This window comes from Cololabis saira, chromosome 18 (genome assembly GCF_033807715.1).
Source record: "Cololabis saira isolate AMF1-May2022 chromosome 18, fColSai1.1, whole genome shotgun sequence".
Lineage (NCBI taxonomy): Eukaryota > Metazoa > Chordata > Actinopteri > Beloniformes > Belonidae > Cololabis > Cololabis saira.
Window position 1 is genome coordinate 42,665,423 of NC_084604.1, and position 26,187 is coordinate 42,691,609.

At 38.6% G+C, this 26,187-nt stretch overlaps 1 protein-coding gene across 1 annotated transcript in view; it reads right to left on the reverse strand.

Annotated features, from left to right (window-relative positions):
- Window positions 1-205: 205 nt before the first annotated feature.
- Window positions 206-26,187, reverse strand: part of LOC133418305 (ribonuclease inhibitor-like) — a 49,165-nt gene continuing 23,183 nt past the window's right edge. Inside the window, exons 11-16 of the mRNA XM_061706879.1 lie at window positions 20,124-20,297; window positions 17,870-18,043; window positions 16,030-16,203; window positions 13,979-14,155; window positions 11,928-12,104; window positions 206-1,943 (exon numbers count right to left, since the gene is read on the reverse strand). Coding sequence (XP_061562863.1) covers window positions 1,751-1,943; window positions 11,928-12,104; window positions 13,979-14,155; window positions 16,030-16,203; window positions 17,870-18,043; window positions 20,124-20,297 — 1,069 coding nt within the window. The 3' untranslated portion in view covers window positions 206-1,750. The remainder of the gene's footprint in view (window positions 1,944-11,927; window positions 12,105-13,978; window positions 14,156-16,029; window positions 16,204-17,869; window positions 18,044-20,123; window positions 20,298-26,187) is intronic.

Consider the following 26,187-nt stretch of genomic DNA (forward strand, 5'->3'; position numbering starts at 1 on the left):
GCTCTCTTTTCCTCCTCAGCTGCTCCTCCTCCTCCTCCAAAGCCTTTGCTTTAACGCTGCAGCACGGGCAACAAGTGCAGCCTTTTCTGCTTCAGCCGTTATGGCTGCATAAGATGTGGTACTTGACCTACCACTGTGATGGCTCCTATGACTTGAGCGTTTATCAATATTTGAAACACTGTCATTAGGATTAATGTCATCCACAAAATAACCATTTTAATTTCCTTCATCACATGAAATCCAAATTTTTGCATCTGCAATACATTCATCATTAGGCAACATTTTTGCTTTAAACCATGTTTCGTGTTTTTCTCTTTCAACACATGGCAGTAGACCCATTAATGTATCATGCACATTTTTTACTTCACCACACACTTCAATCAATTCTCTAAGTACTCCTGTACCTGTGTTTGAACATGCATTAAAGGGGGAAGAAAATAACCTGTTACACACAGTCAAAACAATCGATAAGATGTTTATTTGCTTTTTCATGAGTGTGAGGGCCTGATCAACGCTGCTTGCCTGTATGTTGTTCCTTTATACTTGTTTATATTTTTCATATATTCTTAAATTCACTTTGGTGTATATTGTTACTTTCGTGCTGTACCAAGAACATATCCCCACTTTGGAATTAATAAAAAACCACAACAATTTCCAGAGATTTGATTTTTAAACACAGCGATTTTATATCTGCACAAGACAAATATTAAAGTAGTAATTTATGTATCCACTAGAGGGAAACATTTATTTTAACTTTTAATTATTCGTCCAACTTATTTTCTGACCCTCTACATGGAGAAAGACTACTTTTAATATGTACTCCTTTTTTCTCCAAGTTATTTAAAACATTCAACACTCCATTGCAGATTATTTTGTATTTTTAAACTCACTTTTTTATTTTTCAACAAGCACTTAGACAGTCCTTAACTTACTTTCTTTCAGACTTTATAAATGTCTCAGATCATTTAAACATCACTTTCTCTTTACCGTTACAGGTTGCAAACATACATTCAGTTCTGAGTTCTTTGGACAGAAATGCTCACACATTAAATATCAGCATTTACAGGATTTCTAACCTCAGAAACTCCAACCCAAATAAAATGGATTTGGTCCGTGACTCGAACCCGAGACAGGCAGGTACTTTTTTGATACTGGAGGAAGTTTGGGGACTCAGCAGCACTCACACAATAAAGAGACAAAGGTATTAAAAATAAGAAAAGGGTCATGTTAAACAAAGTGAAAAAATTAATTGCTGCAATGTAAAAAGTAGGTTGAATTAAAGTGAAGTGAAAAAAACACTTAAACTGACAATGTCCACTAAAATGAAGAGACATGAATTAAAAATGCACATGAACTTTAACCCCTCTTTGTATTGGACATAGACATGTCTAGTGATATTTAAACATTTAAATTCCCTCCAAAACGTTAACAGAGTGGCGTGAGGTCCAGATATATGGTTTGTTATCTGAGGGCAGCACCATGCCATACATGCTTCATTTGAATAAAACGGTAAAGGTAAATATAATTTGTATTACAAACACTGACATCATCATTTAAAAGAAAAATGCACATTTTCTTAAATGCCTCTTTAAACTGCCAACTTCCTGTTATTTCCATTGGCTTTTGATGCATAGATGGAAACTACAAACTAGTGAGATGGAGAACGCTGCTCCACGGCTGTGATGAAGCCTTCAGTCGGACCATCATCTACCTCGCTGGTCTCCATGACAACACAGCATCTAGTGTTGGATCACTGTTCATCGCCGGTATCCAGAAGTCTGGACTTCCCTCCAGGGTCAGATGTGGTCGTGGTCTGAAGTCCCTGCTGCTGCTGGTTTGATGCTGGTTTGATGCTGATTTGATGCTGGTTTGATGCTGGTTTGATGCTGAACAAGAGAATGAAAAGTGCCTTGTGATGGTCGGTGCTGCTCCTGGTACTGAGACTAATCGCAGACAAACACTCATTAACCACAGTAAACTGAACAAGAGAAACGATCCAAGTTTTACTGAAGAATTTTGACTTTCTTTGAAGTCTTAAAAATCATCGTAATATCTAGAAAACATTTACAATATTTACTGGAAGGAACACTTTGCTTTGCTGAGCAGCTCTGCTGCAGCACCGTAGACTTTTATACATCACTACATTCGTAGTAGGCTTCGGGCCGCATTAACTGCCGAAAGAATGGCATAAATTGCGCCAAAATTACACGATTTATTGAAAATGGCCAACTTCCTGTTCGGTTTCGGCCATGACGCCAAGAGACTTTTCGGCCATGATACAGGTGTGTACCGATTTTCGTGTCTGTACGTCAAACCGTATTGTGGGGCTTGAGGCAAAAAGTTTTCTAGGGGGCGCTGTTGAGCCATTAACCATTAATGCAAACCATTAAATATCACATTTTTCACCAGGCCTGGCTTGCGTGCAAAGTTTGGTGACTTTGGGGCACGTTTAGGGGGGGCAAAAAGGCCCTCATTTAGTCGGAAAAATAATGAAGAAAGAAAAAGAAAAAAAATTCCTACAGATACAATGCAGGTGTGCACTGTATGCACTGTAAGTGCTCGGGCCCTAATTAAAGGCTACATTTTGATGTACTATTTTTTTTAACAATAATATAATAAGAATTAAAGCTGCAAGGAGCGATGAACGGGCCCTCGCACTCACGGCCACCGCCCCCCATAAGCATATCAGAAACGACACCACCCACGACTTCCTATGTCAAACCATTCAAAAGTTACAGCAGAAAATCGGGACAACCAATCAGAAGAAGGGGCGGGGCTAATTAAGGCCAATGAAGGTCAAGGACTCCATACAGAATCTCACAACACCACCCACGACTCTCTATGTCAAACCATTCAAAAGTTATGGCAGATAAAATTATTCTAGGGGGCGCTGTTGAGCCGTTAGGCAACGCCCATTAATGCAAACCATGAAATATCAAATTTATCACCAAGCCTGACTTGCATGCAAAATTTGGTGAGTTTTGGAGATCTATCAAATATGGACCAATCAGATGAAGGGGACGCGCTTTTTCGCATCTAGCATCGCCACGGTAACACTTTTGAAAGAGAAAAGTAATGCGCGTAGTCGCGGGATGGAGACGCACATTTTGATGTATAACACACTTGGGGGCACGTTACGGTTCTGGCTGAATTAATTCTCGAAGGGATGGCATATATTGCTCCAAAATTACACGATTAATTCAGAATGTTCAAAATGGCCGACTTCCTTTTCAGTTTCGGCCATGGCGCCAAGAGACTTTTCTTTAAGATGCAACATGATACAGGTGTGTACCGATTTTCGTTCATGTACGTCAAAGCGTATTATGGGGCTTGAGGCGCAAAGTTTTTTCTGTCTGAACCAATCAGATGAAGGGTGGACACGCTTTTTGGCATCTAGCGTCGCCACCGTAACGCTTTTGAAAGAGAAAAGGAATGCGTGGTGTCGGAGCATGGAGACGCACATTTTGATGTATAACACACTTGGGGGCACGTTACGGTTCGGGCTGAATTGACTGCCGAAGGAATGGCATAAATTTCGCCAAAATGACACGATTAATTCAAAATGGCTGACATCCTGTTCGGTTTCGGGCATGACCCCATGAGACTTGTGTTTAAGTTGCGCCATTATACAGCTGTGTACCAATTTTCGTGCATGTACGCCAAACCGTATCGTGGAGCTTGAGGCACAAAGTTTTCAAGGGAGCGCTGTTGAGCCATTTTACCACGCCCATTAATGCAAACCATTAAATATCCAATTTTTCGCCAGGCCTGGCTTGGGTGCAAAATTTGGTGACTTCTTGGGCACGTTTAGGGGGGCAAAAAGGCCCTCCTTTCGTCAGAAAAAAAATAAAAATACAAATAATTCCTACAGATACAATAGGGCCTTCGCACTGCAAGTGCTCGGGCCCTAATAATGACTTTTTGACTTAACATGAAATAAATGAATATATGAGGAGTTTGTAAAACTCTGGAATTCAGAAACTATGTACATCTTCATCATCATCTTCATCACGGTCCAGTCAGACGGTCCACACAAACTGGTTCTGCTTCAACTCTGAGGACGATCAGGACACGACTCGTCCATCCTGGACACTCACCATCCTCCCCCCCTGTAGAGGGAAGAAGAAAGAAGAGAGCAGATAAAGGAGTGTTTGCAGAGATCCCTACATCAGCAGTAGAGGAAGGAGAAAGAAGAGAGCAGATATTGGAGTGTTTGCAGATATCCCTCCATCAGCTGTAAAGGGAAGAAAAAAGAAGAGAGCAGATAAAGGAGTGTTTGCAGAGATCCATCCATCAGCTGTAGAGGGAAGAATAAAAAAGAGAGCACATAAAGGAGTGTTTGCAGAGATCCCCCAATCAGCTGTAGAGGGAAGAAGAAAGAAGAGAGCAGATAAAGGAGTGTTTGCAGAGATCCCTACATCAGCTGTAGAGGGAAGAAGAAAGAAGAGAGCAGATATTGGTGTGTTTGCAGATATCCCTCCATCAGCTGTAAAGGGAAGAAAAAAGAAGAGAGCAGATAAAGGAGTGTTTGCAGAGATCCATCCATCAGCTGTAGAGGGAAGAAGAAAAAAGAGAGCAGATAAAGGAGTGTTTGCAGAGATCCCTCAATCAGCTGTAGAGGGAAGAAGAAAGACGAGAGCAGATAAAGGAGTGTTTGCAGAGATCCCTCCATCAGCTGTAGAGGAAGAGGAAGGAAGAGATCAGATAAACGAGAGTTAGCAGAAATCCCTCCATCATCTGTAGAGGGAAGAAGAAAGAAGAGAGCAGAAAAAGGAGTGTTTGCAGAGATCCCTCCATCAGCACATCCAGGACTTCAGAGTTCAGAGCTGCAGTGGAGCAGCTGTGTGTCTGAAAATCCTGGAAGGCCGTCAGCTGGAATATTCCTTTATTTCTGGACACGTGAACACCAGCACAACACTGGTCTACAACAAACATCTGGACCCTCTGATTGGCCGACTGCTGTCTCTGTGTTTCTGTCCAATCCTGCAGCCTGTCATCATCCTCCTCTCACAGCTTCATTCAATTCAATTCAATTCAATTTTATTTATATAGCGTCTAATACAACAAAAGTTGTCTCTAGACGCTTTCCAGAGACCCATACCCAGAACATGACCCCCGAGCAGTTATTACATAAACAATGGCAGGTAAAAACTCCCCTAGTGGGAGAAAAACCTTAAGCCAAACAGTGGCAAGGAAAAACTCCCCTTTAGGAGGGAAGAACCCTTGAGCAGGACCAGGCTCATAAGGGGGGACCCTCCTGCCGAGGGCCAGACTGGTGGGTCAGGGACGGCAGCAGCACAGCAGGCAGGTGGATGCAGCAACGGGATGCCCGGGGGTGGGGACAGCAGGCAGGTGGAAGCAGCAGCGGGATGACCAGGGGTGGGGACCGCAGGCCAGCATGCAGCTCCCGAAGCTCCGGCCCAATCATCAAGTCCCAGGTTGGGGTGCAGGGTCGGGGAAAGGTTGAGAAGGGGCAGGGCCAGGGAGAGGATTCTTGAGGGACGAACCTTCTCCCCCGCCCAAAAGGGGCCGTTACCCTGCACCCCTCACTCCCACACTGCAGGTTCCAGTGTCCGGCAAAGGCTGCTGCAACATGGACAAAAGAGAGAAAAGGGAGGAGAAGGGGGGGCCAGCACAAGAAACTACAGGAACGACTCTGGCACACTAGAGTTTACACTACCTAGAGATTTACCAACACCAGCTAGAGGTTTACTAAACACTAACTATAGGCTTTACTAAACAGAAATGTTTTAAGTTTAGTTTTAAAGGTGGAGGTGGTGTCAGCCTCCTTAACCCAGATTGGAAGTTGGTTCCATAGTAATGGTGCCTGATAGCAGAACGCCCGCCCTCCAAATCTACATTTGGATACTCTAGGAACTACGAGTAAACCTGCACTCTGAGAACGGAGAGCTCTGACAGGAACATGCGGCACTATCAGGTCTTGCAAATAATGCGGAGCTAAGCCGATTTGGGCTTTATACGCAAGTAATAAAATTTTAAATTGGATTCTGAATTTTACGGGTAGCCAATGGAGCGACGCTAACACTGGAGAGACGTGGTCTCTCCTGCTAATTCCTGTCAGCACTCGCGCTGCTGCATTCTGGATCAGCTTGAGCCTATTCAGCAAATTACTTGGACATCCTGCTAACAACACATTACAGTAATCTAGTCTAGAAGATACAAACGCATGAACTAGTTTTTCTGCATCACTCTGCGAGAGGATTTTCCTAATCTTTGCAATATTACGGAGATGGAAAAATGCTATTTTACAAACCTGATTGACATATGGTTTAAACGACAAATCCTGATCGAAAATAACACCAAGGTTTCTCACAGTTGCACTGGAAGCCATCGCAACACCATCTAGTCCCTTCCTAAGACGCTCTGGACCAAGAATGATAACCTCTGTTTTATCTGAATTTAGAAGCAAGACATTTCTGGACATCCAGTCCTTGATGTCCGTAAGACATGCCTGAAGTTTAACCAACGGTTCTGTCTCATCTGGCTTCATAGAAAAATAGAGCTGCGTATCATCAGCATAACAATGAAAGTGTATGCCGTGATTCTGGATTATACTTCCCAACGGCTGCATGTATAAACTGAACAAGATTGGCCCTAGCACTGAACCCTGCGGAACACCATAACAGACCCTTGACTGTTCTGAAGAAACCTCATGTACATGAACAAACTGGAACCTGTCAGATAGGTATGATTTAAACCAACATAGAGCTGTCCCTTTAATCCCAACAACATGCTCTAACCTGTGCAGTAAAATGCCATGATCTATAGCAGGGGTTCCCAACCTTTTTTGAGCCAAGGACCAGCAGAAGTATAAACAAAAAGCTCAGGGACCGGTTGACAATTTATGTCAATTTTAATAAACATTTTAGAAAAAAACTATGCATTTTAAAATGCAGGCTATCATCAGCGACGTTAGCTGATGTTGTGGCCTTTAAAACTTGCTTCTGCAAATGTAACTCACGTTTTTTCCTTTCGAAAAAATCCACTGGTTTGTCTTTGAGAGAAGGATGTTTTGTATTTAAGTGTCTTTGAAGCTTGGATGGCTTCATTGCTTCGTTGGCGAGCGTTTCTCCACATAAAACATAGTGGGTTTGGCGCCTCCAAATCGCCAATTGCAACAAATCCGTATTTTATATACATAATGTCGTGCTTGTTCACTTCTACTTGTTCATCACCATTTCTTTTACTCGAACAACCAGTAAAGAAACGGCTCATGGAGGTTTGCTGAGGTCCACTCATCTCTGCAGCTGACTGAACCTGACCTGCATACAGCACCTGTGCATGGCGCTGTTCAGTCCGGTCGGGTACCAGAACTTATTGCCCGCCAAGCCATGACAGGGCTGCCACACAAAGAAACACATTTCGATTTATACAAGTTTTGGATGAAATTATATGACAAAAAAATGCAAAAATTGTTTTCTTAAATTTAGTATGAGGTTGCTTTAATTATGTGGCAAATGATAATAAACACGAGAAAGATGGGTACTTCAATGAAAAATAGATATTTTATTCAACTTTGCTGCTGTTCATACAAAAAGTAAATAAAAAACAACAATTTTTTTTCAAAGATTTTCACTTGAAATAAGTAGAAAAATCTGAGATTTTTTTGCTTGTAATGAGAAGATAAATCTTGTTCCACTGGCAGATTTTCCTACTTATTTCAAGTGAAAATTGACTTGAAACAGGTGAAAATTGTCAAATGAGTTATTTTTCTGGTGTTATTTTTCTGGTGATGACTCCAAATGTTGAAATAGCAGTAAAATGCTCCAAACAGATGAGAGTTAGAAAGGTGATGGACTTTATGAAGGATGATGTTCATATTGATGTCACACATGTGATCAATAGTCTGCGTATATTTCTCATCAGTAGTATTATTAGGGTACGAGCACTTGCAGTGCGAAGGCCTTATTGTATTTGCAGGAATTCTTCTTCTTCTTCTTCTTCTTCTTCTTCTTCTTCTTCTTCTTCTTCTTCTTCTTCTTCTTCTTCTTCTTCTTCTTCTTCTTCTTCTTCTTCTTCTTCTTCTTCTTCTTCTTCTTCTTCTTCTTCGTTACCTTGGCGACTCTAGACGGCAAAAAGCGTGCCCACCCTTCATCTGATTGGTTCAGACAGAAAAAACTTTGGGATTCAAGCCCCATAATACGGTTTGACGTACATGAACGAAAATCGGTACACACCTGTATCATGTCGCAACTTAAAGAAAAGTATCTTGGCGCCATGGCCAAAAGCGAACAGGAAGTCGGCCATTTTGAATTAATTGTGTAATTTTGGCGCAATTTATGCCATTTCTTCGGCAATTAATTCAGCCTGAACCGTAACGTGCATCCAGGTGTGTTATACATCAAAATGTGCGTCTCCATCTTGGGACTATGTGCATTACTTTTCTCTTTCAAAAGTGTTACTGTGTCAACGCTAGACGCCAAAAAGCGCGCCCCCCTCCTTCATCTGATTGGTCCATATTTGATAGTTCTCCAAAAGTCACCAAATTTTGCATGCAAGCCAGGCCTGGCGATATATTTGATATTTCATGGTTTGCATTAATGGGCGTGGCCTAACGGCTCAACAGCGCCCCCTAAAATACTTTTTTCTGCCATAACTTTTGAATGGTTTGACATAGAGAGTAGTGGGAGGCGTCACCGGACGCTGTATTGAGTCTTTGACCTTCTTTGGCCTGAATTAGCCCTGCCCCTTCTTCTGATTGGTTTTCCCTATTTTGTGTTAAAACTTTTGAATGGTTTGACATAGAGAGTAGTGGGAGGCGTCACCGGACGCTGTATTGAGTCCTTGACCTTCTTTGGCCTGAATTAGCCACGCCCCTTCTTCTGATTGGTTGTCCCTATTTTCTGCCATAACTTTTGGATGGTTTGACATAGAGAGTCGTGGGTGGTGTCATTTCTGATATGCTTATGGGGGGCGGTGGCCGTGAGTGCGAGGGCCCGTTCATCGCTGCTTGCAGCTTTTATTATTATTATTTTTTTCTCTTCAGTATTATCGACTGGATGATTAGAAAAGTCTGAGTTTGTGCTGAACCACATACTCTCGTGAAAATATGGAAACTAATTGATGCTCCAGGGTTTAATGTAGTTTTTAATGGAATAAACTGCTTTGGTAGACTTTGGATTCAAATATCACTCTTTCTATGTAGATATTAAATGCAGGTAAAAGTTTATTGAAGCTGAGTTTTGATGTTAAAATTTGAACTTGGTAAAATGTAAAAACCTTTCCATGTTTTTAAGGGGACATTTCTTCATCAATCAGTACATATTTGTCTGTTTAGGAGTTTTTTCAAACATTTTCTCTGAAAAAGTTGATTGGGTGACGACATAGTTTCAACACAAAGTTTCTGATGTTCTTGTTGGATGTTTTGTTGCTGATGAAGGAAACTCATCGTCTAGACAGCAGCTTTATTTCAGTTTACTTACTTCAACACACATGTATTTAGGGCCCGAGCACTTGCAGTGCGAAGGCCCTATTGTAATTGCAGGAATTATTCTTCTTCTTCTTCTTCTTATTGTTCTGACAAAAGGAAGGCCTTTTTGCCCCCCTAAACGTGCCCAAAAAGTCACCAAATTTTGCATGCAAGTCAGGCCTGGCGAAAATTTTTATATTTAAGGGTTTGCATTAATGGGCGTGGTAAAATGGCTCAACAGCGCCCCCTTGAAAACTTTGTGCCTCAAGCCCCACAATGCGGTTTGTCGTACATGCACGAAAATCGGTACACACCTGTATCATGGGGCAACTTAAAGAAAAGTCTCTGGGCGTCATGTCGAGAAACCGAACAGGAAGTCGGCCATTTCGAATTAATCGTGTCACTTTGGCGCAATTTATGCCATTCCTTCGGCAGTTAATACGGCCCGAACCATAACGTGCCCCCAAGTGTGTTATACATCAAAATGTGCGTCTTCATCCTGCGACAACACGCATTACTTTTCTCTTTCAAAAGCGTTACCGTGGCGACGCTAGACGCCAAAAAGCGCGCCCACCCTTCATCTGGTTGGTTCAGACCGAAAAAACTTTGCGCCTCAAGCCCCAGAATACGGTGTGACGTACATGAACGAAAATCGGTACACACCTGTATCATGTCGCAACTTAAAGAAAAGTCTCTTGGCGCCATGGCCGAAACCGAACAGGAAGTCGGCCATTTTGAACATTCTGAATTAATCACGTAATTTTGGAGCAATATATGCCATTCCTTCGAGAATTAATACGGCCCGAACCGTATCGTGAACCCAGATGTGTTATACGTACAAATGTGCGTCTCCATCCTGCGACTACACACATTACTTTTCTCTTTCAAAAGTGTTACCGTGGCGACGCTAGACGCCAAAAAGCGTGCCCACCCTTCATCTGATTGGTCCATATTTGATAGTTCCCCAAAAGGCACCAAAATTGGCATGCAAGCCAGGCCTGGCGATAAATTTGATATTTCATGGTTTGCATTAATGGGCGTGGCAAAATGGCTCAACAGCGCCCCCCGGAAAACTTTGTGCCTCAAGCCCCACAATACGGTTTGACGTACATGCACGAAAATCGCTACACACCTGTATCATGGCACAACTTAAAGAAAAGTCTCTTGGAGCCATGGCCGAAACCGAACAGGAAGTCGGCCATTTTGAAATCTGATTGGTCCATATTTGATAGTTCTCCAAAAGTCACCAAATTTGGCATGCAAGACAGACTTGGCGATAAATTTGATATTTCATGGTTTGCATTAATGGGCGTGGCCTAACGGCTCAACAGCGCCCCCTAGAATACTATTCTCTGCCATAACTTTTGAATGGTTTGACATAAAGAGTCGTGGGTGGTGTCATGGGACTCGGTATTGAGTCCTTTACCATAATTGGTGAAAATTAACCCCGCCCCTTCTTCCGATTGGTTGTCCCTATTTCCTGCTATAACATTTGAATGTTTTGACATAGAGAGTCGTAGGTGGTGTCATGGGACTCGGTATTGAGTCCTTTACCATAATTGGTGAAAATTAACCCCGCCCCTTCTTCTGATTGGTTGTCCCGATTTTCTGCTGTAACTTTTGAATGGTTTGACATAGAGAGTCATGGGTGGTGTCATCAGATTCTGTATGGAGTCCTTGGCCTTCATTGGCCTGAATTAGCCCCGCCCCTTCTTCTGATTGGTTGTCCCTTTTTCTGCTATATCTTTTGAATGGTTTGACATAGGAAGTCGTGGGTGGTGTCGTTTCTGATATGCTTATGGGGGGGGGCGGTGGCCGTGAGTGCGAGGGCCCGTTCATCGCTGCTTGCAGCTTTAATTATATTTAGTTTTACACACTGAAAACCATAAAAAGACATTATTTGTTGCACCTTATGTCTTGATGTCACCTGGATGAAATGATCTTAACAGACATATTGAGGAATAACATTAAAAACACAGAAAAATATGATTTTCCATGTTTAGAGTTTCATATTTGGTAAACTTGTACTTATTAAAATGAAATTTAATGTTAGTCAAAGGAAGCCAACATTGGTTTGACTGATTTCTTTCACAGTAAGAAGTTATTTAGTAAATGATCTCTATAACTCTTATATTGGACGACTACACATTCAGTCTGTCCATTATTGTCTGTCAGACTCTCTCAGTTTATTAACATCTGGATGACATTTCTGAACGTATTAGCTGTAAAGTTAATTCATGTTTGTTCAGATGTTTTATTCCAGGTTCAGACACATCTCTGGTTCTTCATTTGTTCCTGTCTGACACATTCACATGTTTAGTTTTATGTAATGAATCAGAAGAGGAAGTTTAAGATGAAACTAAAGCAGAGAAGAAGAACTCAGAGCAGTCAGATGGTCAGTGTGGATCAGTAGAAGATCAGCCTGATGTCTGCAGGTTAGTGTCAACACAACTTTCACATCAGATTCATCTGAACACACAACTAAAACATGTCTGACCTCAGAGTCTCCAGTCTGCAGTCTGGACTCTCCAGAAATCCACTCAGATGTTTCACTCCTGAATCCTGCAGGTTCCTGTTCCCACTCAGGTCCAGATGTTTCAGATGGGAGGGATTGGACTTCAGAGCTGAGACCAGAGAAGAACAGCTGATCTCTGACAAACTGCAGAAGTGCAATCTGAATAAAGAATAAAAGATACATTACAATTCAGCATCATCTTCAGCATCATCTTCATCATTCTAAATGCTCCATACAGAGTAGAATTAGAAAGGTGATGGACTTTATGAAGGCTGATGTTCATATTGATGTCACACATGTGATCAATAATCTGCGTATATTTCTCTTCAGTATTATTGACTTGATGATCAGAAAAGTCTGAGTTTGTGCTGATTTCAATAAAGTCAGTGATGAGGACGACAGTCTAGACCATGTAAAGTCCATTCATGTCACGTGTTTCTGTCCCAATAACACGTCTGTTTGTAAATGATGTTTTGGACGATAAAGTTTTCATTCCTAGAAGGACTTTGTGAGCAGAGAAAGAGTTTCAGGACAGGAGGACGTCTGTGTTTATTCAGCATTCATGAAAGACATCTCTTCTCCAGTGATGGATCTGGAACTTGTGCAGAAAACTTTTGTCTGATTAATACATTTGATTAATCGAGACCAGATTCATGATGGTACAAAAACGTACAAATCTGGACCGTTACAGGGAAACTAGAACCAAATACTCGTCAAAATATGGAAACTAATTGATGCTCCAGGGTTTAATGTAGTTTTTAATGGCAGAAACAGTTTTGATGGAATTTGAATTCAAATATCAGTCTTTCTATGTAAATATTAAATGAAGGTAAACGTTTATTGGAGCTGAGTTTTGATGTATAAAATTTGAACTTGTTTAAATATTTTTTTCCCCTTAAAGCAGCACAATGTAACTTTTCCACCTTAATATAATATTTCCAGAGTCATTGTGATGGTACATCAACTTACAACAGGTTTAATGACACCTCTGTCATGGTCTGAGGGGTCTGTATCGCCTTCACTGGCACTATGAAACTTCGAAGTGCATGGTAGGAACCCTTCCACACTACTGGTAAAGCACTACCGCTTTTGTCCAAAGGAGCTGCCAAACTCAACAAAAGCAGAAAGTTACATTGTGCTGCTTTAAATGATGAATAAATGAACAATATCCATCATTTCCATATTTTTAAGGAGACATTTCTTCATCTTTCAGTACATATTTGTCTGTTTAGGAGTTTTTTCAAATATTTTCTCTGAAAAAGTTGATTGAGTGACGACATAGTTTCAACACAAAGTTTCTGATGTTCTTGTTGGATGTTTTGTTGCTGATGAAGGAAACTCATCGTCTAGACAGCAGCTTTATTTCACTTTACTAACTTCAACACACATGGATTTATATTTAGTTTTACACACTGAAAACCATAAAAAGACATTATTTGTTACACCTTATGTCTTGATGTCACCTGGATGAAATGGTCTTAACAGACATATTAAAGAATAATATAAAAAACACAGAAAAATATGTTTTTCCATGTTTAGAGTTTTATATTTGGTAAACTTGTTTTTGTTCAAATTAAATGTAATGGTAGTCAAAGGAAGCCAACGTTAGTTTGACTGATTTCATCCACAGTAAGAAGTTATTTAGTAAATGAGCTCTATAACTCATATATTGGACGACTACACATTCAGTCTGTCCACTATTGTCTGTCAGACTCTCTCAGTTTATTAACATCTGGATGACATTTCTGAACGTATTAGCTGTTAAATTCATTCATGTTTGTTCAGATGTTTTATTCCAGGTTCAGACACATCTCTGGTTCTTCATTTGTTCCTGTTTGACACATTCAGATGTTTAGTTTTATGTCATAAATCAGAAGAGGATCTTTAAGATGAAACTAAAGCAGAGAAGAAGAACTCAGAGCAGTCAGATGGTCAGTGTGGATCAGTAGAAGATCAGCCTGATGTCTGCAGGTTAGTGTCAACACAACTTTCACATCAGATTCATCTGAACACACAACTAAAACATGTCTGACCTCAGAGTCTCCAGTCTGCAGTCTGGACTCTCCAGAAATCCACTCAGATGTTTCACTCCTGAATCCTGCAGGTTCCTGTTCCCACTCAGGTCCAGATGTTTCAGATGGGAGGGATTGGACTTCAGAGCTGAGACCAGAGAAGAACAGCTGATCTCTGACAAACTGCAGAAGTGCAATCTGAATAAAGAATAAAAGATACATTACAATTCAGCATCATCTTCAGCATCATCTTCATCATTCTAAATGCTCCATACAGAGTAGAATTAGAAAGGTGATGGACTTTATGAAGGCTGATGTTCATATTGATGTCACACATGTGATCAATAATCTGCGTATATTTCTCTTCAGTATTATTGACTTGATGATCAGAAAAGTCTGAGTTTGTGCTGATTTCAATAAAGTCAGTGATGAGGACGACAGTCTAGACCATGTAAAGTCCATTCATGTCACGTGTTTCTGTCCCAATAACACGTCTGTTTGTAAATGATGTTTTGGACGATAAAGTTTTCATTCCTAGAAGGACTTTGTGAGCAGAGAAAGAGTTTCAGGACAGGAGGACGTCTGTGTTTATTCAGCATTCATGAAAGACATCTCTTCTCCAGTGATGGATCTGGAACTTGTGCAGAAAACTTTTGTCTGATTAATACATTTGATTAATCGAGACCAGATTCATGATGGTACAAAAACGTACAAATCTGGACCGTTACAGGGAAACTAGAACCAAATACTCGTCAAAATATGGAAACTAATTGATGCTCCAGGGTTTAATGTAGTTTTTAATGGCAGAAACAGTTTTGATGGAATTTGAATTCAAATATCAGTCTTTCTATGTAAATATTAAATGAAGGTAAACGTTTATTGGAGCTGAGTTTTGATGTATAAAATTTGAACTTGTTTAAATATTTTTTTCCCCTTAAAGCAGCACAATGTAACTTTTCCACCTTAATATAATATTTCCAGAGTCATTGTGATGGTACATCAACTTACAACAGGTTTAATGACACCTCTGTCATGGTCTGAGGGGTCTGTATCGCCTTCACTGGCACTATGAAACTTCGAAGTGCATGGTAGGAACCCTTCCACACTACTGGTAAAGCACTACCGCTTTTGTCCAAAGGAGCTGCCAAACTCAACAAAAGCAGAAAGTTACATTGTGCTGCTTTAAATGATGAATAAATGAACAATATCCATCATTTCCATATTTTTAAGGAGACATTTCTTCATCTTTCAGTACATATTTGTCTGTTTAGGAGTTTTTTCAAATATTTTCTCTGAAAAAGTTGATTGAGTGACGACATAGTTTCAACACAAAGTTTCTGATGTTCTTGTTGGATGTTTTGTTGCTGATGAAGGAAACTCATCGTCTAGACAGCAGCTTTATTTCACTTTACTAACTTCAACACACATGGATTTATATTTAGTTTTACACACTGAAAACCATAAAAAGACATTATTTGTTACACCTTATGTCTTGATGTCACCTGGATGAAATGGTCTTAACAGACATATTAAAGAATAATATAAAAAACACAGAAAAATATGTTTTTCCATGTTTAGAGTTTTATATTTGGTAAACTTGTTTTTGTTCAAATTAAATGTAATGGTAGTCAAAGGAAGCCAACGTTAGTTTGACTGATTTCATCCACAGTAAGAAGTTATTTAGTAAATGAGCTCTATAACTCATATATTGGACGACTACACATTCAGTCTGTCCACTATTGTCTGTCAGACTCTCTCAGTTTATTAACATCTGGATGACATTTCTGAACGTATTAGCTGTTAAATTCATTCATGTTTGTTCAGATGTTTTATTCCAGGTTCAGACACATCTCTGGTTCTTCATTTGTTCCTGTTTGACACATTCAGATGTTTAGTTTTATGTCATAAATCAGAAGAGGATCTTTAAGATGAAACTAAAGCAGAGAAGAAGAACTCAGAGCAGTCAGATGGTCAGTGTGGATCAGTAGAAGATCAGCCTGATGTCTGCAGGTTAGTGTCAACACAACTTTAAAATCAGATTCATCTGAACACACAACTAAAACATGTCTGACCTCAGAGTCTCCAGTCTGCAGTCTGGACTCTCCAGAAATCCACACAGATGTTTCACTCCTGAATCCTGCAGGTTGTTCATGCTCAGGTCCAGATGTTTCAGATGGGAGGGGTTTAACTTCAGAGCTGAGACCAGAGAAGAACAGCTGATCTCTGACAAACTGCAGTGCACCAATCTGAATAAAGAATTAAAGATAAATTACAATTCAGCATCATCTTTATCATTTTACAGATACATTACAATTCAGCATCATCTTCATCATTCTAAATGCTCCATACAGATGAGAGTTAGAAAGGTGTTGGACTTTATGAAGGCTGATGTTCATATTGATGTCACACATGTGATCAATAGTCTGCGTATATTTATCTTCAGTATTATTGACTTGATGATCAGAAAAGTCTGAGTTTGTGCTGATTTCAATAAAGTCAGTGATGAGGACGACAGTCTAGACCATGTAAAGTCCATTCATGTCACGTGTTTCTGTCCCAATAACACGTCTGTTTGTAAATTATGTTTTGGACGATAAAGTTTTCATTCCTAGAAGGACTTTGTGAGCAGAAAAAAGAGTTTCAGGACAGGAGGACGTCTGTGTTTATTCAGCATTCATGAAAGACATCTCTTCTCCAGTGATGGATCTGGAACTTGTGCAGAAAACTTTTGTCTGATTAATACATTTGATTAATCGAGACCAGATTCATGATGGTACAAAAACGTACAAATCTGGACCGTTACAGGGAAACTAGAACCAAATACTCGTCAAAATATGGAAACTAATTGATGCTCCAGGGTTTAATGTAGTTTTTAATGGCAGAAACAGTTTTGATAGAATTTGAATTCAAATATCAGTCTTTCCATGTAAATATTAAAAGAAGGTAAAAGTTTATTGGAGCTGAGTTTTGATAAAAAAAATATAACTCATAAGAAGTGTTTTTTTCCCAATAATCAAGAATAAATTAACAATATCCATCATCTCCATATTTTTAAGGAGACATTTCTTCATCTTTCAGTACATATTTGTCTGTTTAGGAGTTTTTTCAAACATTTTCTCTGAAGAAGTTGATTGAGTGACGACATAGTTTCAACACAAAGTTTCTGATGTTCTTGTTGGATGTTTTGTTGCTGATGAAGGAAACTCATCGTCTAGACAGCAGCTTTATTTCAGTTTACTTACTTCAACACACATGTATTTATATTTAGTTTTACACTGAAAACCATAAAAAGACATTATTTGTTGCACCTTATGTCTTGATGTCACCTCGATGAAATGATCTTAACAGACATGTTGAGGAATAATATTAGAAACATAGATAAAATATGTTTTTCCACATTTAGAGTTTCATATTTGGTAAATGTGTATTTGTTAAAATTAAATTTAAAGGTAGTCAAAGGAAGCCAACGGTGGTTTGACTGATTTCAGCCACAGTAAGAAGTTATTTAGTAAATGAGCTCTATAACTCATATATTGGACGACTACACATTCAGTCTGTCCACTATTGTCTGTCAGACTCTCTCAGTTTATTAACATCTGGATGACATTTCTGAACGTATTAGCTGTAAAGTTAATTCATGTTTGTGAAGATGTTTTATTCCAGGTTCAGACACATCTCTGGTTCTTCATTTGTTCCTGTATGACACATTCACATGTTTAGTTTTATCTCATAAATCAGAAGAGGAAGTTTAAGAAGAAACAAACTGTTAGTGGACTAAAGCAGAGAAGGAGAACTCAGAGCAGTCAGATGGTCAGTGTGGATCAGTAGAAGATCAGCCCGATGTCTGCAGGTTAGTGTCAACACAACTTTCACATCAGATTCATCTGAACACACAACTAAAACATGTCTGACCCCAGATCCTCCAGTCTGCAGCCTGGACCTTCCAGAAATCCACACAGATGTTCCACTCCTGAATCATCCAGGTTGTTCCTGCTCAGGTCCAGAAGTTTCAGATGGGAGGGGTTGGACTTCAGAGCTGAGACCAGAGAAGAACAGCTGGTCTCTGACAAACTGCAGTCCTTCAATCTGAATAAAGAATTAAAGATGTGAGCTGAACCACCAAGATGCAGGTTAAAACAGTCCAACAGAACCAGTGAAAAATATCTTCATCAATATTCATGACATCATGCTGCTGCTCCAATAAAGACGTAGTGACTTCAGCTCTGCAGCTCTGCAGCTCCACCAGTGGATCCATCCATACAAACTCATGTTGTGCAGCCAAATGATTCAAGTTTCCACAAAAACAAACTTGTCAGGAGGAATTCTGGGACAAACGTAAACTCATTCATTTTTATGAAGAGAAAATGAAGCATTTGTTTGAATGTAAGAGACACAAAAACATGAAGAACTGATGTCTAATATTTTAATATTGAGACGCCTGATGTATGTTCGGACCATTTTACATCCAATTGTTAAATTAAATCTACTTAAATATTGATAATTTCTCAAGTCTTATTGTTCTTAACTTAGACACTCAGCTTCAGTCCAGTTATTCACCTAGTTGTAAAGAACAAATTAAAGAGCATTTGACATGTTTTTACACAACATTTACATGCTCCATACAGATGAGAATTAGAAAGGTGATGGACTTTATGAAGGCTGATGTTCATATTGATGTCACACATGTGATCAATAGTCTGCATATATTTCTCTTCAGTATTATTGACTTGATGATCAGAAAAGTCTGAGTTTGTGCTGACTTCAATAAAGTCAGTGATGAGGACGACAGTCTAGACCATGTAAAGTCCATTCATGTCACGTGTTTCTGTCCCAATAACACGTCTGTTTGTAAATGATGTTTTGGACGATAAAGTTTTCATTCCTAGAAGGACTTTGTGAGCAGAGAAAGAGTTTCAGGACAGGAGGACGTCTGTGTTTATTCAGCATTCATGAAAGACATCTCTTCTCCAGTGATGGATCTGGAACTGGTGCAGAAAACTTTTGTCTGATTAAAACATTTGATTCATCAAGAACAGATGCATGATGGTACAAAAACGTACAAATCTGAACCCTTACAGGGAAACTAGAACCAAATACTCGTCAAAATATGGAAACTAATTGATGCTCCAGGGTTTAATGTAGTTTTTAATGACAGAAACGGTTTTGATAGAATTTGAATTCAAATATCAGTCTTTCTATGTAAATATAAATGAAGGTAAAAATGTATTGATGCTGAGTTTTTATGTTAAAATTTGAATTTGTTAAAATGTTTTCTCCCATAAATGATGAACAAATTAACAATATCCATCATTTCCATGTTTTTAAGGAGACATTTCTTCATCAATCAGAACATATTTGTCTGTTTAGGGGTTTTTTCAAACATTTTCTCTGAAGAAGTTGATTGAGTGACAACATAGTTTCAACATAAAGTTTCTGATGTTCTTGTTGGATGTTTTGTTGCTGATGAAGGAAACTCATCGTCTAGACAGCAGCTTTATTTCAGTTTACTTACTTCAACACACATGTATTTATATTTAGTTTTACACACTGAAAACCATAAAAGACATTATTTGTTGCACCTTATGTCTTGATGTCACCTGGATGAAATGATCTTAACAGACATATTGAGGAATAATATTAAAAACATAGAAAAATATGTTTTTCCACATTTAGAGTTTTATATTTGGTAAACTTGTTTTTATGAAATGAAATTTAATGTTAGTCAAAGGAAGCCAACGTTGGTTTGACTGATTTCCTTCACAGTAAGAAGTTATTTAGTAAATGAGCTCTATAACTCATATATTGGACGACTACACATTCAGTCTGTCCACTATTGTCTGTCAGACTCTCTCAGTTTATTAACATCTGGATGACATTTTTGAACGTATAAGCTTTTAATTTAATTAAACTTTCTGAAGATGTTTTATTCCAGGTTCAGACACATCTCTGGTTCTTCATTTGTTCCTGTCTGACACATTCACATGTTTAGTTTTATGTAATAAATCAGAAGAGGAAGTTTAAGATGAAACTAAAGCAGAGAAGAAGAACTCAGAGCAGTCAGATGGTCAGTGCGGATCGGTAGAAGATCAGCCTAATGTCTGCAGTTTAGTGTCAACACAACGTTCACATCAGATTCATCTGAACACACAACTAAAACATGTCTTACTCCAGAGTCTCCAGTCTGCAGTCTGGACTCTCCAGAAATCCACTCAGATGTTTCACTCCTGAATCCTGCAGGATGTTCATACTCAGGTCCAGAAGTTTCAGATGGGAGGGGTTGGACTTCAGAGCTGAGCCCAGAGAAGAACGGCTGGTCTCTGAAAAAATGCAGCACTGCAACCTGAATAAAGAATAAAAGATGTGAGCTGAACCTCCAGGATGCAGGTTAAAATAGTCCAACAGAACCAGTGAAAAATATCTTCATCAATATTCATGACATCATGCTGCTGCTCCAATAAAGACGTAGTGACTTCAGCTCTTCAACTCTGCAGCTCCACCAGTGGATACAATCATACAAACGCATGTTGTGCAGCCAAATCATTCAAGTTTCCACAGAAACAAACATGTCAGGAGGAATTCTGGGACAAATGTCAACTCATTAATTTGTATGAAGAGAAAATTAAGCATTTGTTTGAATGTTAGAGACACAAAAACATGAAGAACTGATGTCTAATATTTTAATATTGAGACGCCTGATGTATGTTCGGACCATTTTACATGCAATTATTAAGTTAAATCTACTGAAATATTGATAATTTCTTCGTAACTTAGACACACCCAGCTTCAGTCCAGTTATTCACCTAGTTGGAAAGAACACATCAAAGAGCACTTGATGTGTTTTTACACAACATTTACATGCTCCATACATATGAGAATTAGAAAGGTGATGGACTTTATGAAGGCTGATGTTCATATTGATGTCACACATGATCAATAGTCTGCGTATATTTCTCTTCAGTATTATTGACTTGATGATCAGAAAAGTCTGAGTTTGTGCTGATTTAAATAAAGTCAGTGATGAGGACGACAGTCTAGACCATGTAAAGTCCATTCATGTCACGTGTTTCTGTCCCAATAACACGTCTGTTTGTAAATGATGTTTTGGACGATAAAGTTTTCATTCCTAGAAGGACTTTGTGAGCAGAGAAAGAGTTTCAGGACAGGAGGACGTCTGTGCTTATTCAGCATTCATGAAAGACATCTCTTCTCCAGTGATGAATCTGGAACTGGTGCGGAAAACTTTTGTCTGATTAATATTTGCCTGCTGATTGTGACGTGTTACACCTGGATGCTCCAGCCAAACCAACTCCCACAAGGTGGATTTTTAACGGCGATCACATCTTCTGAAGCGAAATCCAAGATGGCGGCGGGTGGTGAAAAGCTGGCACTTTACCAAAACAACAATTAAGAACAAGTTAAGAAACCTAAATCTATGGAATTGAGAACAGGGAAAATGGAAAATCAAGAGAAAACAACCAAAAGGAAAGGCAAAGACAAAGAAAAAGTCAACGACAATGCCGAAATGGGATCAAACAAACATTTTGAGGATAGCCTGGCGGAGATCAGGATGACGCTAACACACCTGACTAAAGAGATCGGTAAAGTTACCACCGAGCTTCCCAAGCTGCTCCAAGTTGTGCAGGAAGTTAAAGAACTAAGGGAGAGTATTGAGAATTTAAATAAAGTAATCAAAGAGAAGGACAGTAAAATTGAAGGCCTGGAACGAAGAATTGATGAACTGGAGCAGTACACACGAATGGAAGATGTTGTTATTACGGGACTGGATGCAAAGTATCGATCGTATGCTTCCGTGACCAGGAACTCCGGGCTTGGTGAGGAGGCGCAGCCCGTGGAGCTAGAGACGCTGGAACGGCAAGTAATACACTTTCTGGAAACTAACAACATTACCATTCAGAGTTCCGATCTTTCGGCTTGTCACATGCTTCCTAGAAAGGATCCTGCCACGAAACCTGCTGTAATAATACGATTCGTGAATCGGAAGCACAAGGTGGATCTGCTGAAACAGGCCAAGAAATTAAAGGGTACAGGGGTTTATCTGAACGAGCACCTTACCAAAAAAAACGGTGACATCGCCAGGCACGCACGCCTGCTAAGGAATAAAGAAAAGATCAAAGGTACGTGGAGACGAAATTGCAAGGTGATGATACGACCGAATGGTGAGCAGTCCAAAGTTATTACAATCAAAGAACTCAAGGATTTGGACAAATACCGATAAACTATGGCTCCTTTTTTCTCACATGATTGTCCAGCTCTGCTGACGACACTGCCATTATTTTTCCTTTTTTTCCACTTTTTTGTTAAAGCATGCTTGCAACACGGAAAATATTCTCTGGGGGACTATGGGCGACAAAATGGGGATCGGGGACCTACATTGACTTATGACTGAGTCCAATGAGTACTTCACGTCTTCATCGGGAGACGAGCAATCTGACGAGGAGATTGACAATATGTATAAAGACCCGCAGAGGCAGTCCAAAGGCTATGATCATCTGAACTATAATGCATGTGACAACACCGACCATAAAATATGTGACAGGGAAATTGATATTGACCCTGAAAACCACTTCTACAATACCATTAACATTAATTGTGAGTACTATACAGAGAATGAATTTAACAGCCATGTAAAAATGGAAGATGCCTTATCAGTAATACATTTTAACAGTAGAAGTCTTCATAGGAATCTAGAAAGGATTAAGGATTACTTGTGTAAGTTCAAAAAATGTAATGTAATTGCTGTATCTGAAACATGGCTAAATGAGGATAAAGTGAATGATGTACAACTGGATGGGTACGAGCTGTTTACAACAAATCGAGTTGGCAAAACGGGAGGTGGGGTTGCACTCTACATTGATACTGCTCTAAGATGTAGTATTGTGAAATCCATGTCAAAAACTGTAGAGAATATCCTGGAAAGTATAACAATTGAAATAAAACTTGATAAAAGGGCAAATATTGTCATAGGTTGTGTATATAGAGCCCCAGGAACCTCAGTGGACATTTTTAATGAACAGATGGCTTGCATGTGGGATAAGGTCAGTGACAATAAGGTGAAAATAATATGTGGTGATACGAATATTGATTTATTAAACCCACATGGCAACAGTAGGACTGTAGAGTTCATCACTGCTATGTATAGCAACAGTCTCTTCCCTTTAATAACAAAACCCAGTAGAATTACCACTGATACTGCCACGCTAATAGACAACATATTTACAAATAAAATTGAAAATAACATCAGAGCTGGTCTTCTTCTATATGATATAAGTGACCATCTTCCTGTATTTGCGATTTTTCCAAATGTCTTTAAGACAAGGAAAGAAAAAATAGTAAATGCATGTATCTATACCAGACATAGATCATTAGAAGCCATTGCCGCTCTTGATTTAGAGCTCAGTCATCAAACTTGGAATGAGGTCTATGAGAATAGTGACCCGAATAAGGCCTATGATGCGTTTTTATCCACACTAATGTGGTCCTATGACAAACATTGCCCACAAAGGAAACATACACAAAAGTACTACCATGTGGTCAAGCCATGGATTACAAAAGGTATAGAAAATGCATGTCAGAAGAAAAATGCCCTATACAGAAGATTTTTAAAACTAAGAACTAAAGAAGCCGAAAATAAATACAAAACCTATAAAAATAAATTAATAAGTATTATGAGATTAAACAAAAAGGACTATTACCATAAATTACTGGAACTTCATAGGAGTAATACACAGGAAATATGGAAGGTGTTAAACAAGGTAATTAAAAAAGGTGAAGGGAAAACTGCAATTCCTAACTACTTTGTAAAAGATGACAATGTAATCATTAATAAAGCCATTGACATAGCCAATGAATTTAACGCTTTCTTTGTAAATGTTGGTGTCAATCTGGCCAAGGAAATTGAGGAACAGATAAATGGGACTGGGATGCTGAATACTGGAGATACAATGCAAAACAATCTGCACTCCATTTTTATCAGGGATGTTGAGGAATGTGAAATCATTGATATTGTAAGAAAATGCACAAATAAAAAGTCCACCGATTGGACAGGAATAGACATGTCCTTAGTAAAAGATATTATACACTGTATTGTGAAACCATTGACTCATATATGTAACCAATCTTTTCATACGGGCATATTCCCCAATAAGATGAAAACAGCAAAAGTAATTCCAATATATAAAAATGGAGATGGCCACTTATTTACAAATTATAGACCCATCTCCCTGCTCCCACAATTCTCCAAGATCTTAGAGAAATTGTTTGTGCTCAGACTTGACAGCTTCATTGAGAAACATGATCTATTATGCGACCAACAATACGGCTTTAGAACAAACAGGTCCACCTCAATGGCATTAGTAAACCTAATTGAGCAGATTGCCACAGCAAATGACTGTCGAGAATTCACAGCTGGTGTGTTTATAGATCTTAGTAAAGCTTTTGATACAGTTGATCATAAACTACTAATTAAGAAACTAGAATGCTATGGTATCAGAGGGATGGCTAATATCTGGTTAAAAGATTATCTTGAGGAGCGCTACCAATATGTACAAATACAAGATGTTAAATCTGAACTTTTGAAAGTAAAATGTGGAGTTCCTCAAGGATCTGTTCTGGGGCCAAAACTTTTTATTTTATATATTAATGACATCATCAATGTATCCAAGCTTCTGAATTATGTTCTGTTTGCAGATGACACAAGTTTGTTTTGCCATGGAAAGAATGTGGAGCAGCTTCTGAAAACAATGGAAGGGGAACTAAACACACTGAAGAGCTGGTTTGATGTAAACAAATTATCTTTAAATTTAAGTAAAACCAAATTTATGATATTTGGAAATCAACAAATCAAAACTGAAGTCTCATTAAGGATTGATGGTGTGAAGATTCAAAGAGTCTTTGAATATAAGTTTCTTGAAGTATTAATCGACCATAAATTAAACTGGAAATCCCACATTAATCATGTCAAAAAGAAAATGTCCAAAACAATCGCAATAGTTTATAGATCCAAAGAACTTTTAAATAAAAAATCACATTACCTGCTATATTGTTCCCTTATAGTCCCATACATGACATATTGTGTGGAAGTGTGGGGAAACACCTATAAAACCAATCTCATGCCCATATTTTTACTGCAAAAGAGAATAGTACGTATAATTATGGGAGCAGAGTACCTGGCGCCAACCAATGCTTTATTTATTAATTTAAATACATTAAAATTCTGGGATCTAGTTAACCTTCAAACCTTATTGATCATATATAAAGCACATCATAATCTCCTCCCAAGATGTTCTCAGAGGCTGTTCCAAATCTACAACAGTAAATATGAACTAAGGCACACAGGTATGTTTAAGAAGGCATGGGGAAGAGCCAAAAGTAAAGAAAACTGTGTATCCGTGAAAGGTGTGAAATTGTGGAATTGCTGTGATAATGATTTAAGAATGTGTACCTCAATTTATGTTTTCAAAAAAATGTTTAAATATAAAATGATAAACAGTTATAAAGAATTTTTTTTAATTATGTCGGTATAGCTTATTATAGATTAACATGAAAATAGCAACACTATATACCCCTTTTTGCATTATTGGTTTTACTATTTTTACAGTATATAATATAATGCAATGACAGTTTCTCTTTGTTTTCTTTTTATATATTTCTTTTCTTATTTGTGTATTATCATCCACCGAATGATATACACTGCACAGGATAGGCTATAATAAGCCCTTGGCTTCAGCATACTCCTTTTTCGGACATTTTTTATTTACCTTTTATTTTATTTGTGAAACTAACATGTGAATGTTTCAATGTATTCTGTCCGAAATAAACCATTCATTCATTCATTCATTCATAGTAAAAAAAAAAAAAAAAAAAAAAAAAAAATACATTTGATTCATCAAGAACAGATGCATGATGGTACAAAAACGTACAAATCTGAGCCCTTACAGGGAAACTAGAACCAAATACTCGTCAAAATATGGAAACTAATTGATGCTCCAGGGTTTAATGTAGTTTTTAATGACAGAAACAGTTTTGATGGAATTTGAATTCAAATATCAGTCTTTCTATGTAAATATTAAATGAACGTAAAAGTTTATTGGAGCTGAGTTTTGATGTAAAAATTTTAATTTGTTGAAATGTTTTCTTCCATAAACGATGAATAAATGAACAATATTGTCATTTCCATGTTTTTAAGGATACATTTATTCATCAATCAGTAC